We start from the raw sequence: 16,978 nt of genomic DNA, 5'->3' as shown, positions 1-16,978 counted from the left end.
TTTTTATATCTATCAAATATATTACTTCTATTATATGTAAATAAACACAATTAATGCTTCTTTTCTATATTAATTATTTCCTTAGTTATTTCAGAAGTCATGCTATAGATTATAGACAATCATTATAATGTTGCCACGATGTTGCTATACATATCCTAATTTCCCATTTTATAAAGCTGTAACTTTTTTCATATTTATAGGTAAACCAGAATCTGATGGCAATTAGGGAAATCAAAATTTTGAGTGTGCAACCCTAGGGAAAATGGACTGAACGATCTTGATACTGCTTATTTTTTATTTTGTCCTCAGTATCATTAGTCACATTACTTAAGTGGACAATACTGTACTTAATAATGAGATATCCACTTAATATTATGTAGGTAGGTACATACTTACATGTATAATATAGGTACAATCACAGAACAGTGGGTACAATTATACATATTACTTTTATACAGTATACAGGTAATACATATTATTATTTACACATACCTATATTTGTATATTTATTACCAGTATGCCATGTGAAAATATCGATATAATGATAATGTAGATCAAAACTGCTTATATTTTTTTATTAAATAAAATAAAAATAAAATAAAACTATGTTTATTTTCGTAAGTATTAACAGATACACATTATAAAATTGACTTGGACAGCTTTGACTTGAAGAATAGCCGTATTGGAAACTCCTGTAATAAGTTTATATTCTAATCAACAAACAATATTATAGTTACCTACATATAATATTTTTTTAATTTAAAGTATCAAAACGGGTAAGTCCAATTTACCAATAAAATCTTCAAAATTGAAAATTGTGATGTGTTGGACCCTTCTTCATCGAATGTTTTCTTATCAACAATATAAACAACACATCTCGCTTGTGATCGCAGCGGCATTTTCGACATTTTCGAAGATTTTTTAGACAAAATCCTAAAAATTATTCATCAACTGCAAAAAAGACAAATAATTTGACAACCAATTTGATAGTTGTCAAATAAGTTGCCACATGAAAATCTTTTATTTCTTAAATAAAAATATGCCATCAGATTCTGGTAGACCTATAATGACAAATATGGTAGACTAGCTGTTCCCCGCGGTTTGACCCGCATTGCTCCGCTCCTGTTGGTCCTAGCTTGATAATATATAGCCTATAGCCTTCCTCGATAAATGGGTTATCTAACACCGAAATAATTTTTCAAATCGGACCAGTAGTTCCCGAGATTACCGCGTTCAAACAAACAAACAAACTCTTCAGCTTTATAATATTAGTATAGATTATCAGAATTAATATATTTCAAATTGTTAAAATAAATGCTGATCAATTAAACGATAGGCGTTGTTATAGTAACAATGTAACCGGCAATTATTGATAAAATACTACACTTACTTACCTACTTAATTGGTAACTATGAAATTACCGGAAAGTATTAACAAAAAAATTTATTCAACGTATAAAAATACTGCAAGACTAGAAAAGGAACGTGTATTAAAAGCGGAGGATTTTGATTGGGATGTTAAACATCCAAATTCCCTTGTTACAATATGTATTGAAAGATTAAATACTAATTGGTCTGGTGAGTAGATTGAAGTATATTATAAAAAATTATATAATATATTAATTTATAATATTTTTAAGGAAAAATGTTTTTTTTTGCAGGCACTCCAAAATTAGAAACATTCATTCCGAAGGATCGTGAATATTTTTTGGAAATATTAGACACTAATATTCCACTGCAAATATTAGTAGATAATATAAATAATGATATTTTTTGGAAACGATGCTATTATTCAAAATGGTCCGATTATATTGAAAGTATGGAGAATAAGCCTTGGATAAATATATTTATGGAGCGATATTATGCTGATATTCTTGAAAATATGAATCCACGTCAATACGACCCAGAAAAGGTAACTCATGTTACCAAACTTACCAAATAATCGTAGAATGTATAATAAAATTCTTATAATATTTAATTGTAGATTCAAAACTTGGTAAAATTGTGCGGGCCATATATTCATTCGTTGTCGATACAAAGCTTAGTACCAGCTGATATAGTTACACAAAGGATAACTTCCCCAGAGATGGCTGACTTAATAACATCATACAAACAAAATGAAAGCAAGCTATCTTCTAAGCGCGGAGAAATTATTACTAGAGGTTGTAATTAAAATTATATTCAGTGCATACTTATTTCTACCTCGTTATTTTTATTTTAAAGACATTAATATTAAAATGCTTCATGAATAATTATTAACAAATTTAGATTACCTACATAAAAAAATTGAGACAAAGGACTCGGCTTCGAAAACATCGAACACTTTTTCTATTACTTAAATAACTTTATACATATTTCTACTTAACTATGTTTCAAAATTGTAGCCTTTACAAAAAAATCTTAATTTCACTTTGCATTTTATATGATATGTGAGTGTGTCTGTACGAGCAATAGATATTATATAAATATGTATATATTTCAGATCATATATCGCTACATGCAGCATTAAGCAGTTTACATAATTTAGTAGAATTACATGTTACTTACCAATTGCGTTATACTGGTGTTGACTATCGTAGAGATCAATTTCAGTTTACTGATAATGATGCAAAAAATTTAGCTAAAGGCCTGGAAAAATGTATACAGCTAAAAATCTTAAGGTATTTTACAATTTATAAACAATACTAGTGGTTCGCCCCGGCTTCGCCCGTGGTACCTACATATTTAAACTATCCTATCTCTCAAGTTGGATCGAACTGCACATGGTGTGCGAATTTTATTATAATCGGTTAAGTGGTTTAGGAGTCCATTGAGGACAAACATTGTGACACGAGATTTATATATATTAAGATTTGCTTTAATTTAACAAGTGTTTATATACAGGGTTACAGGAAAAGTCGATATAGATCCGTTAACCCTTAATTACTCGCGTGGGGTATATCTGACCCCACGGCGTATTTGAAGCGTCGTATCTCCGCCATTTTTAAAGCTACCTGCGTGCCGTTCTTAGTAGCTGCCTAAATACCTTCCCCGCCGCGAATCAGTCGCGAGCTCCGCTCCATGTCGTGTGATTGTGTCAGGAGATCGCGTCTGGGGTATATATTGCCCCACGCGAGTATTCGTGCAACTTTTTTTGGACGAGTGAGTATGTGTATTTTTATTTTATAATGTGCAGTACATATACTAAATAGTTCGTTTTTTACTTATCTTTGTTTTTTGTTTATTTGTTTTAGGTTAGAACGCCTAAAATGGCAATTAAACGTCTTTCTGACTACCAGATTGTTAAGCGTTTGGAAGACGACGTAGAAAGCATCATAGATAGTCCCGATGAAGATGAGGTAGACGAGGACGTGATCCAGAGTGACCACAACTCAACCAAATGTGTGTTAGCTATAACGTCGGCAAAATACGTACAAAATATGGCCTATGGTTATATTTACCACACTGCCTAGGGCCATATAAAAACGGCAAAAAAATGCTCAAGTTCAGGATCCTAGCCCCACTTCCAGAGGTGGTCCATCGACAACTTATAAAAGGTGCCATATCTGTCCAAGGTCAAAGGATAAAAAAATAAGATTTATGTGTGCCAAATGTCACCAGCAAGTTTGTCACGACCATTCCACTATGATATGTGATAAATGTATTGATTAAAAACTTCCTAAATTTAAAGTTTCATCTTTAAAAGTTTATTACATTTATATTGATTAAAGATAGTTAATAATTTAGAACAATGTTGTCTCTTTCTAATTTTTATAATAAAAATAAAAGTATGTCATTAAAAATATGTTTTATTGTACCTTTAAAATTGGGGTTAAATATACCCCACGCGAGCGTAAGTGTAACTATATGGACGCGAGTAATTAAGGGTTAAGGGCATGTAGTACACATCATTCTTGAATGATTTCACTATGTAACCTCCCATCCTAAACTTAACCGTTTTCGAGATATTCGAGTTTTAATTTTTTTTATGAAAATGCCAAATTTTTCGGCTATTCAATTGAATATTTTGAATTTTTTTGACTCTTATGATTATTTTTTTGTTTTTTTACATGAAGAATGAGATTCTTAATTACCTCAATGACTAAAATTGCAAAATTGGGCATTTTCATAAAAAAAATTAAAACTCGAATATCTCGAAAACGATTAAGTTTAGGATGGGGAGTTCCATAGTGAAATCATTCAGAAATGATGTGTACTACATGCCCTTAACGGATCTACATCGACTTTTCCTGTAACCCTGTATAAGTTTTGTTAATATATTATTGTACTCTTAAAATGTTCCTGTAGGATAACACGAACTGATATGAATTGTCAAAAAGTAAAATATATTCTTCGTGGAATCTCAGATAGTCAAAAATTGGAGACGTTAGACTTCAGTCACTGTAAGATTGGTAACGATGGTGCTAGTTACGTAGCTAAATTTATAACGAAGCACGATAAGTTACGGAATATTATTCTAGCCGATAATATTTTTGGTAAGTGTGAAATCTATTTCATTAAAAAAAATTGGCTTTTGTCTAATAAATGTTTACACAAATACAAAAAGATACAATATAAATTATAAACCACAGGTTATAAACTAATATACTATTATAAAATTGTAAAGAAAATGTGGAATACAAACGTCATCTATCTAAACGAAATCTGTATTATACTAAATAAAATAAAATTATTTTAGGTCCAACTGGCATTGAGGCAATATCGCAAGTATTGAATTATACAAGCTGTAAAATACGTACATTAGATTTAAGATTGAATAATAAATTAGGATCCGATGGTATTGCTCATATTGCCGTCTCTTTGGCAAGAGGGTGTAACCTGACCTCGTAGGTATTGATGCTTCTTAAATCAAAATTTATAACGGATTTTCTTCTAAATATTTTTTTTTATTTAAGCTTGAATATTTCTGGATGTGGGATAACACCTGATCCACTGGAAAAGCCACCAGCTGGTGTATGGTCAGCTATTAATGCTGCAAATCCTCCTACATGCGGTGATCTGTTAGCAAGAGCTATTGGACTAGTTAAAACACCGTTACGGTCTATTGACATAAGTGTTAATAATTTGGGATCGGTAATAACTTTTTTTTATACGAGTTGTCGTCTATAAACGACTTTACGTTTAATTACCCACCATATTAAAAAAAATCTATTATTTAAATTTAGAAGTTGGTTGTGCTTTTATTTATTTATTTATTTACACTTTATTGTGCTGGCATACAAATAATTGTGCTTTTGTTTTTAAGACGAGTGATATGGTATTGTCCAACGCTATATGCCTCAGTTATCTTATTGATATAAATCTTAAGAGATCTGGCATGGGATCTATTGCAATGGCCATTGCTGAATCTGCAGCAGCGGCGCAACGGCTGAGAAGAGAATCAGAAAAGGGTATCCGATTCAGACGAAGTGCTGGAAGAGTAGTTCAAGCTCACAGAGTAGTTAAAGGAATGAATATAGGCAAGTAATACTTATTATTTGCATGTTACGTCCTAAAATATCAAAGAACGGTCGGGGAGAAAGGTATGTAAAAATTATTTTATTGATTTTGTTTAATACAATGCCCTTTATCATTTTTAAAGTTGCCACATCTCGTCTGAAATAGTCAACTCTTTCCCCTTTCACAGGAATATACACAGAAGCAGAGGGTGGCCAAATATTTATTCAGCATATACACGAGAGCTGTTCAGCTATTAGTTTCTTTAGAATGTTTGTGTGGGTTGTTAGTTGTTACTCTTTCCCGAAAAAAAACTAGTTTTACTTACATTTTCAATATCACTAATAGTCTTAAGGTATTAATATTTACTGTAACAAATCTTGGTATATAGAGTACAGAAATATAAAAGAGCAAAACAGAATCTTACAAAAGTTATAAAGTGAAAACTAAATAGTAATCCGTTAAATTTGTTTATATTTTTCTAGATGCGGACCCAATTTTATTCGCCCAACAACTCTCGGCACGGCCATCGATTGTATCGGTAGCTTCAGAAGATGGTATTTACAATATACAAACACAGCCATTACCTAGGCATTTTGGATTTGTTCCTGATATAAAGGTACATTATCCAACTAATTATTTATTATTGATAGTGAGTTTTGGTCATTAATATATTAAATTATTCAATTTTCTTAAACAGAGTCCACTGCCATCATCTTACGGTGCATCGTTTTCTGGCCCTTCAACATCAAGAAGATCGAGTCACCATATTTTGATTTTAGAACCTGAACAGGTACATTACGTCATTCTAATGAAAATATGTTATATCTAAATATGTAATAGAAAATAAAGTACATAGTAAAAAATGGAGAGGAACAAGATTCTTATGACGTTATTCTGATAGAACAAAAACATATTTATTATTTTAGTTATGTTTTTTTATAATTTTAATACAGTCAAATTCACAATTAAATTCTTATAATATGTGTCATAATATTTACACGTACGTATTACAGGAACTGCAGTATGCTAAATTAAAACGCCGCAAATCAGATGGCTCTCTTCAAACATTAGCTAGTGACGTTTCTCAACACATCAAAATATTTGTATCACATGAACATAACAAATAACAGAACAAAAATATACGTGAACTGAATATCAATTGTTTGTTTTATTTGGATTATAGAAAGTACATGTAGTAATGAACGAAATATTTTTTGAAATATTCAATTTCGTACATTCATTTTACCAACAATATATTTCTATCTGATTTTTGTTCTCCAGCCCATTAGATATATTTCTGTTTTTCCTCTAACATAATCCTTATTTTCCTCAAATACTAGCAAAATTAAAAAAACTGGCAATACAAACCATAAACAAACAAATTATTTCACTTTCTCAAAGTTTCTCTTTCTTGACAGTCGTTGATACTACCGATTGTCAATTGTCAAAATCTAGTCTCAAGTAATCTGTGGTTTGGTTCAGACTTCAGTCAGCCATGTTTTGTGTATAAAGTGGTGTTGTTTTTACAATTATTATTGTGATGAAATTAATGTATCTAAGGAAATAATCTTAATTATAAACTGTTAAACAAGTGCTAGTGAGTTTTCAATGTTTTTTGTGAAAGTTGTGTGATATTGCTGTAAAAATGAATTGGGGAACTGAGCTTTGGGTACGTAGGTATTTGTAATTAACGTAACCGATTCTCCATATTCTTAAGATTTGAATGAGTCTCTAGAAAATATACTAAATAATATAATAATATTTGTACTCGATCATGGATGACGAATGTTGGGGATACTGAGTCAAGATTTTTAATTGAAAATAAAGTTTGTTGAAACAGTATTTTTTGCCTTAGGAATTTAGGATAAGCCATAGATATACTCACATTAATAATTTAATCTTTAAAAATATGTTAAAAATATAATATATTTTATCAAGCAACGTGGTACTTTCACATCATACGTAATACAAATATTTATGAGTATTATTGTTGTAAATACACAATTCATAAATTGAGTATGTTAATACATAGGTATATGAATTATGCCTTTCACAATTGTATCTATAAGTACAAGTTTTTATATGACGCTAAACAAATAAAGTATATGACCCAAATTTTGAATAGGATGTGGTCTGTGGATTTTTATCTCTAACTTATAACATCAAAGCTAAAAATGATGATAGCTTAGACAAATAAAAGATAATATTTGTTATTTATGCAGTTAGATAAATATATAAGCAATAAAAAGACGTTGAGATATTTAGAATGTTAAAATGAATAGAAACATGTTTAGAAACCATTTTTTACTTTTCTTAGTCTTCTTCCCTCTTAGTCTACTTCCCATACGAACAACTGGAATTGGATCTCTTAAATGAAAATATTGTTGACAGTTGCAAAAAAAAAAGACTTACTTAGAATAGATATTTAAAATGTAACTGGAGTATTTCCAATTACCCCTGTTCACAATTACTCGGATTGTCCCTATGAAGCGTAGGAAAAATAACAAGCATTTCAAAATGAGACATTATTAACCTTTTGAACGCCAATGACATCTATAGATGTCATGCGCAATCGTGCCCTGTGCGCCAACGACACCTATACATGCCAAGAAACAGATCATAGATAAATACAAAATTAACATATTAAACCTTTACTTTTACGTGTTTTATTTATACAGTTTATGAACTGAATCCCCAGTTATTACATAATTGTACACAGTAAACAAAATTGCCAAGTAGTTATTCAAATATTTGATGACAAAAAATAACTTAATTAATGGCTAAAACAGCATGTTCTCTCGCGCCAATGACATGTATACGTGCCTAGTAGTGATGTAGTGTAATATTCAAGTAACTTCATAAAAATTTCAGCGAAATTACTCTAATTCGCTTAATTTTTGTAATAACTACAAAAAAAATATATAAGCTTAGTCACTGAGAAAAAAGGTAAATACTACATTCTTTGGTATATATTTGTTGGTGGATATTGTTGATTTGAATATTTTCCTTTTCGCCAATCATGCGCATCCCTAGCACAGTATCGATATGCAATCCCTTCTGCGCCATTGACATGAATAGATGTCGGACTGGTGACGTCGTAAGCGCGTGCCGTGTTGTTAAGTGCGGAAAGTTGTAAAAATATTTTATCGAGTCGAATATTATAATCAAATAAGTACAAGGCTATTAATGAGCATAATAATTATATAGATAGGTAGGTAAATACAAGGCTGTTAATGAACATAATGATTATATACAATTGTTGATTTTTTATTATTTTTTAATTTATCGTCACAAACACAATGTATGCGTTCTAGCATAATATTTATTGTCCATGTAATGATAAAAATTCGCTTAGGTCCAAAATATACAAATATCTCTAAAAATCTGTAGGTACTTACCTATTTAGCAGTTTTCAAAATTTATTACCTAATAAGTTTAATCAGTGCCTTTATTAGAATATTCTTATGATACAAATTGTCGCTATGTCATATCAAAATATGGTAATTGACCTAAATAGGTACCTACATATAATTAGTATTTGTAATAACTCAAGTATTAAACTAAATGATTGGAAAATAAATATGTAGTTTTAATGCAATTCCCTTTATTTAAAGGTAATAGTTGTTTTGATATTTACAAATAAACACTCCACAATAATACCTATAGTTCATATAAACTTAATAAATAAACTCGATAAGTTATAATAATATACAGCTACACATCCCTAATCAGAAGCGAGAGATTATAAAAAAAAGGATGGTTGCCCGCGCCATTGGCATGTATACATGCCAATGGGGCGTAACTGATAGAGAATAGTGCTGTAACTTGCTGCAATTTTATATGTATTTTTGTATCTCAAAAGGTTGATTTTTTTTGTTGATAGTTGCTATAAATGTGGTCTTAAGTTTTTACAGTAGGAGATGAGGTTAAATAAATATTATTTTTGTGTTATAAGCTGTTTATTCAAATATTCAGACGTGAATTATTATGTTTATCGATAACATTTTGGACTCCCTACTATTTTCAAGGTTATCTCATTGAATTTGTGGCTTGGCGTGGAGGGCACGGCGATGCGTTTTTGCTCTGGCGGTCAAAAGGTTAATATAGTTAATATTATCTAGAGAATTCAGGCCTGCAAGTTCAAATTCTTCAATTGAATAGGTTATCGAATGTTAAGTAGTGTCAAGTTATTTCCGATGGGAAAGCTCTAAGTCAAACACATGTTTCAGAATTTTAAAATTATCTCTAACTTCCTGCACTCCGCTTCTGTTGGTCTTAGCGTGATGATATATAGCCTATAGCCATCCTCGATAAATGGGCTATCCAACACTGAAAGAATTTTTCAAATCGGACCAGTAGTTCTTGATATTAGCATGTTCAAACAAACAAACAAACAAACAAATTCTTAAGCTTTATAATATTAGTATAGATATAGTATAGAAGATTACAATATTTAGTACCTATTTTCTTATAATTTTAAATATTGTGGTGGAAATTTATCAAATTCGGCTTTGTTTTTTGTATACTACCTTGCTGTACTCAAATCATCAAATGTTTTTTGTTGGAAATTAATATGAGCTGTGGGATATGTACTATTATAAAAATATATCCATCCTTTTTTAATAGTATGAGAAATAATTAATAAATAACTCTTAACTGATTACTAAAATATTACTTGGTGCACAATTTACTAAAGACCTAATAAATGTTTTCTCATTAACTAATTATTATATATGTCCACTAAAGTAAAATGAATGATATTTACAATTAATATTTATATATAATAATACCTACTTAACTACTACTTCTACTACTATACTTAAACTATCATTAGATAGTTTAAGTTTAATACAAAAATTATTAAACTCTTTATAACTATTATTGTTGTATGCCATGCTTTGATAGTGTTTAATCAGCCTAATACTAAAAACTGCCACATGTTAGATGGTTCTATTTTAGGTTTGGATTCAGGACACACTAAGAACATTTTTTAGCTAAACAGCTCAATTATAAGGTCTTTAACCTCTGCTGTGTTGAATGTACAAATATTTTGCTGCTATCAAACTAATCGCGTACGATAGTGTTGCATTCATTTTAAATCTAGGAGTGTGAGTGGTCAGTTGGCAAGATGCAAGGCCGATACTGCGGCCGGTTTACATTCCGTAGTCTATGTAGGTACTTGTTGTGAAATGAGTTTATTACTTATGTGCAATTACCATGCCGTAACTCGCTTTTTAACTGTTTCTAACATACACGCGTGATGCGTTGAAGCGCTTTTTAATTTGGAAACGGAAAAGGGAAAACGAAGGGCTTAAACACTCATCAGATATGAAGTGGTCGCGGGAGGTTGTTTTGAGCGGTCGCGTAAATGTTGTGGGGATAAACCTAACGCGCAGAAATATCGCATATCGCGTAATATTAATAAGACAGGAAATTGCATGAACATGAGGAAAATCGTAGATTATTATTATTATTGTTTTATACGTTGTTATCGTTATATGTAGATACAACTAATTGACTGTTGCAAAAAGCCGGTATCAGATATTAAAAAGGCAGGTAGCAAACAATTGAATTATCTTCAGCTGTCCGTGAACTAGTTCGCTAAGCGTTTTGTAATCGCGACCTGGATACCCGCCATACTTCAATAGATACAGAGATCATTAAACTAAAGATTGTCTTAGTGCCATTGAAGCAGTTGGTACATAGTTAATTGTATATCAAGCAAAAACGAATCCAAGCCTTACTACCTGCCTAATTCTATAGACAAAATTTATAAATGTATGTAGGTATAGATATTTATTATATGCACATAGCATGGTTTACATGTGTTAAAAATAAGCCAAATACAATGATAAAACAGGTCAATAACTATTACATTTTCCTGTTAATAAATAATCATGTTTTTAAACATGAGGTAGGTACCGTAAAATGGGGTTAATAGACACAACTTTCAACTTCTAGACTGATTTTCTTACACATTTTGTATTAAAGCTGTTATCAAATAATTGTCAAATTGCGAGTCTCGTTTTAATTAACCAAATAGTTATGCTTTGATTATACATAAATTTGAGAATTATTTGTGAAATAGGAAAAAGTAGGCCGTTTCTATTTACCTTGAAAGTGGGGTCAAAAGATACGACAGAGGGGTGAATAGAAAAAAACTTAGGGTTGTCAAAATCAACTTGTATGGTACTTATGTACCTACTTATTCGTTTTTCAGTAAACAACTATCAACAATAATTGAAAAGTTTAATTTTTGTAATTATAATCATATTGGTAGCGTTAGTAACATTACAAAGGTTGAAAGGATTAATGCCGATTAAGGCCGTTGAAGATAAAAAATGTAACTTTCAAATTAAAGTGTCACAGAAAAACATTTTAACAAAAATTTTTAATTGAAAACTGTCATGATGAAAAAATACTCGATTGACAACCCTGAAAATCATGTTTCTATTAACCTCTTTCTCGTTGCTATCAACCCCTCACTCGTATCTATTCACACCTTTGATCGATTCTATTGACCCTAAGGGCGTGTCTAATCGCCCCCCACTCGGTTCTATTCACCTCGAATTCTGTAAAAAATTTCTAAGTCTCGATTTTACTAAAAAATTAGAACAAAATGATGGAATATTGATACTCAACTTTTTATTCCTAATAGATGAGAAACTTAGCTATCCAAGTATGCAAATTGACAAGGAGATAACGGTGAAGAACTTGATGTTTTTTTAAAAGTTTTACACAGTTAATAAACAGTTGTACGCAGACATTCACTTCAACAGCTTTTTTCTTTATGTCATTAAACTTTACGTAAATTTTAATGTTGCCAGATTGAAGGAAAAATGTTGCAGTTTTATTAATAGTGGGAATAAAGATACTTTAACAGACTATAGAGACACTAGAACGACCTTAATAAAGTTCTCAGGTTTGTTTCTATACACCCCGCGATTTCTATTCACCCCATTTTACCAGTACCTAAATTGTATAATTCAGTGTTAATATTTCTTCTACAACGAACGTAAACTGAAATGTAATTATTTACGTGAGAAAAATTTTATTCTATGTTATAGGTAGGTAATATCGAATCAATAAATCTTATAATTATTATCAATTATTGTTTAACTAGAACTTTGAACTACCTACCTTATTTTTTTTTTTTAAGTGGGGAAATCTTGCATAGATACCCACGGCTTCCGGGGAGAGGGCCGTGGGTTATGTCGGATTCCTACCGACCAAAACCCCACTGTATTCCGTCAAGCCGCATCAACGACGGGGCCACGGGTATAGGTAGGTAGAATTCGTCCGTGACCAACTTTGAACTACCTAGGTTAGTATTCTGAACAATTGATGATTCTCTTTCGAAAATTGTCCTATAATTGAGTGACGAAATATATGCATGTTTGCTGGATCTTGGCGCTTAGCCAGAACGAGTTGTCATTATTTGCAATGCAGGCGTGCGCCTCATATGGCGATTGGCAGCAGGTCCATTCGCGGACTCCAGCGTGTAACCGGTTTGACCAGAATACGCGGAGCTACACCAAATAAAATGGCGTCGACACTTCAACAGTGTAAAGCAAAGTCGACCATTCCCTCATGAAATTAAGGTTGCAAATTCTCGGAAATGTACTCAATTCATAAGCGTTATTAAAGTATCTCGTTGGGCTATTTTTGAGTATCCCTAAATGCGTGTTTAATGGAACTCTGCTTTGAGTCTTGCTGCCACTGTCGCACGCCTACGTAACTCGTAACAAGCAGGATTTAAATTTTAAACCTGCTTTAATTTCCATAAACTTCAACTTTTAAAAACCCTTGTCGTCAAAGATAAAACCGAGGCGCACCTTACAGCAAATTACACAAAAAATATGTAACAACACATATTAAAAAACAAGTCTGTAATATGCAATCACTGCCCACATATAATATTATAATAATATGATAATGCTTACTAGTTAAGCCAAAATTCCATGCTCCATAAATGGATGCCATAGCCAAGTCAACTTTATTTTCCGCCAACGCTATCATGGTTAAAAAATATACTCGGAATAAACATGTGTGATACAGTTTTAAATACTTACATACCTAAGTGCTTAATCGTACTGTACCAATTTTGATTGCTCATTTTTTTAATTGAAAAAGTATAACGGATAAGACCATAAAGTGAAGTCCCGTGTCCCCTAGATGTAGGGGCAGATGTATATATTATGCATACATCTGTTTCACTGATCGATTTTCTTTAAGGACAAGTCGGTGATCAGCCTTCTGTGTCCTACCAGACCGAGACATTTTTTTTCTTCGTCTCCACTGGGAATCGAATCCTCGGTTCTACGCTCACGCGTCAACCACTGTACCAAGGAGGCGGTCGGGTAAGACAATATGTAACTATTAATTATTCCCTCTCCTGGCTTACTGCAGACTATGTTGTGTAGAAAAGTATTTCATCTCTATTAATAGTTCATACTTGTGCTCTATAGGCTAATAACATGATGCTAAAACAGGAAATCGTCAATAGGCACGTGAGTTAACAAGATAGGTTAATCATGTTAGCATTCTAAATATGTATATAGATTTATTTTACCCTCACGAAACGCCGATCGACGTCTTGCAACACCGCTCAAATTACACCTACATTCGTGGCTAGCGTCTTTGTGGTTTCATTTTACCGTATATTTCTATGCCTCATTTGTATAATATCTTTATTTATATTTTAAATCAAATCTAGACGTAGGTTATTCGTCGTGTGTAGAAAGTTCCTATCTATAACTAGATCTGAATATGTAGCCTTTCCGTATGTGCGCACTTCTTACTCGTAAGACATTTCATTTTAAGTTTGAGTAAAATTATAATGCTGAAGAGTTTGTTTCGAAATACATATTAGTTATTTTTGTGTTGGATAGTTAATTTATCAAGGTAGTCTGGACTCTGGTAAGTGGTACAACATTACGCTTCAACCAATATAGGAAGCGAGCAAGAAGCAACCTCTTCAGGTTGCAAAAATATTCCTTTTGTAAGTAGACGAAATTTCATTAGTAAGCAAGTACCTATTAAATGGCAAAAAATAAAACAACTAGAAGTATTTGATCTGGAATTTGTTACCGTTATGAGAAATAATGTTCATCAAATAAAGATATTAAATATTGAATATGATATTATGTAAATATCGTTAAGTTGCATGTTTTCTCCGTCTGTCTGTTGGTCATCGACGCGACGTAGTGAGGCGGAAGCGTAAGATTCATTAGAAATTTCATTTGCCAGATCGTATCTGTTTACATACAATCGTTAATGCTTCTTCAAGTTCGAGGTCATTCACATGAACAGATACCAGTACAGAATCAATTTTAGTATACCTATGTCGTTTTAACTTTTACGGTCATACACAGAGTACATTAGGTCCAATATTATTTTATGCTAAAGATATTTTAAGTTTATACCGTAATAGAAATTAATTAATTTTCTCAGTTATACGTCCATTAACTATACGTTGTTTTACATGGGAGTATTTACTAATAAGACAATATATTAAATCTTTGATAACCCTTGTGAGGATTTCAAACTTGTGAGGTTTCACCTAAACAAAAAAAAAGTTTAACTATGTAGGTATTTAAACGTTGCAAAATAATACCATGACCATTATTAACCACTACCATGACACCCTTGCTTTCTATAAATTTCGTAGATATAATTTTATCGGTCAAAAACAAAACTTAAATTTGTTATAAAAAATATTTTAGATTAATTGATAACTTAATGTTATCACAGTCATATCGTTTTGAATCGTGAGAATCCTTAGCTCTACGTTTGATAAGCTCTGCATTGATAAGATAAAACTTCAATAATAGCTGATAACATACGTCTGTTTAACATAACTGTCTTGAAATAATTCAGTGTCGATTATGTTATAATGCACTACTAATGCATTTATTATCATATTATCTTTCATATAATTTAAGTACTTAGTTTTTCAACTTCTTTTTTATTTACTAGCTGTGCCCCGTGGTTTTACCCGCAGTGCTCCGCTCCTATGTCTTAGTGTGATGATATAAAGCCGCCTTCTTTGATAAATGGGCTATCTAACACCAAAAGAATTTTTCAAATCGGACCGGCCCCCCTAAACGTATCTACAGCTTACGTCAATCTCATACATTCGTAGTCTATTCTATTGAACGCTACGCTAACAGAAAGCCACTTGGCTAGGGGGGAGTAGATCCTGAGATTAGCGCGTTCAAACAAACAAAATCTTCAGCTTTATAATATTAGTATACATTTATGAAAGGTAATTAAGATAGGTCCAAAAGAGTACACAGTAATCATGTTTTTATTTTTAATAACTGCAAATGTTGCTTGATTCAAATTTTATACGTCAAAAGGCACTGGTGACCTGTCTACCTAGAAACCAAATAAGGATACTGTAATATGAATCACGTCATATACTTTTTGGCGTTCAGAAGCCATGAGCAATAGTAATCATGATGACTCTTTGTGCTAATTTTTCCGTTCAATCAGACTTCTAATGAGCAGAACATTCCGAAAGATCTAAATGTCTAAAAGTCCTTGAAGTTGACTAGCTAGTTGTGTTGTTACACATCTGGTTGTTTTGATGGCTGATTTCATTGGTATTCGCGCAAGCATGGGCTATAAAGATAACATCATTACAAGTGCTTTTGTAATTCATATCAGTAGGTATGTATTAAGTACACTGAATTAAAAAAAATGCAGTTATATCTTACGATGACGTGCTTAGATCCGTTTATTAAAATACAATTTTAATAAACTATTCCTGGCAAAAGTAAATGCAATTTAAATATTTTGATTGTGTATGGCCGCCCATATAATGTTTATAATTAATAGCTAGTCAATTTACTACCTGCAAACATTCCAAAATTCACAAAATTTTAACATAAAAAATATTGAAATATGTTCCTACAAAAAAATACTGCACTTTAAATTCATGCTGCAGAGTGTATCTGATAACTTGAATTTTCGAAGCGCTGCATTTCCTTTTGTGCACCTCCAACATGAACGTTGATTTATTTTTAAAGCATGAAACAGGTTACTGACTTAATATTAAGCGTATTTTATTATAATATTCTTCCTGGTGTTTTTTTGCCAATTTGCATTTCATAATATGGCATATTGCAAAGATTCGTGAAACGTTCGTATTGTTAGCGAACCGTCATAACCATTTGAGTTGAGGCTTTCGTTTTTATCTCGTAGGCGTTTATATTATTAAAGAAACTTACATCCTTACCGTAGGCATACGTCAAAAGTTTTACCCCAAGGTAATGATTATTGTGTGGTTTCACACATTGTGCAGCGAAAGTGTCGTTGCGTTTTACTCGACAGAGTCGACGGACCGGACCTTCGCGGGTCCATAGCAAGTGGGTAATATGTTGCGCTCCACTCGCTTTTTCTCGGATATGACCACTTTCTTAGAATAAAGAGTAGTCATTTGCGGCCTTGCCTGTATGCGAGTACGCCGTTAAGTTTCTACCATCGTAAATCCTTATTTGCGACAAATTGACATGTTACAATTCTCTGTACAACTA

At 31.9% G+C, this 16,978-nt stretch overlaps 2 protein-coding genes across 4 annotated transcripts in view; both read left to right on the top strand.

The window, feature by feature from the left end:
* The first annotated feature begins 1,470 nt into the window (after window positions 1-1,470).
* On the top strand, window positions 1,471-6,597 carry LOC123702642. Its single transcript, XM_045650406.1, has 11 exons — window positions 1,471-1,577; window positions 1,661-1,911; window positions 1,984-2,161; window positions 2,482-2,659; window positions 4,287-4,474; window positions 4,678-4,825; window positions 4,895-5,072; window positions 5,245-5,458; window positions 5,921-6,054; window positions 6,136-6,228; window positions 6,452-6,597. The coding sequence occupies exons 2-11, from the start codon at window positions 1,819-1,821 to the stop codon at window positions 6,563-6,565; spliced, it is 1,518 nt and encodes a 505-aa protein (XP_045506362.1). The 5' UTR covers window positions 1,471-1,577; window positions 1,661-1,818; the 3' UTR covers window positions 6,566-6,597.
* Window positions 6,598-6,873: 276 nt separating this feature from the next.
* The window catches only part of LOC123705740 (formin-binding protein 1-like), a 44,586-nt gene continuing 34,481 nt past the window's right edge, over window positions 6,874-16,978 (top strand). For 2 of the 3 annotated variants that reach the window (XM_045654732.1, XM_045654730.1), the window contains exon 1: window positions 6,874-7,107. In XM_045654732.1, coding sequence (XP_045510688.1) covers window positions 7,084-7,107 — 24 coding nt within the window. In that variant the 5' untranslated portion in view covers window positions 6,874-7,083. The remainder of the gene's footprint in view (window positions 7,108-16,978) is intronic. The other variant, XM_045654731.1, reaches the window with a different exon arrangement.

Source organism: Colias croceus, chromosome 2, assembly GCF_905220415.1.
Source record: "Colias croceus chromosome 2, ilColCroc2.1".
NCBI lineage: Eukaryota > Metazoa > Arthropoda > Insecta > Lepidoptera > Pieridae > Colias > Colias croceus.
This window is presented reverse-complemented; position numbering and strand designations above follow the sequence as displayed.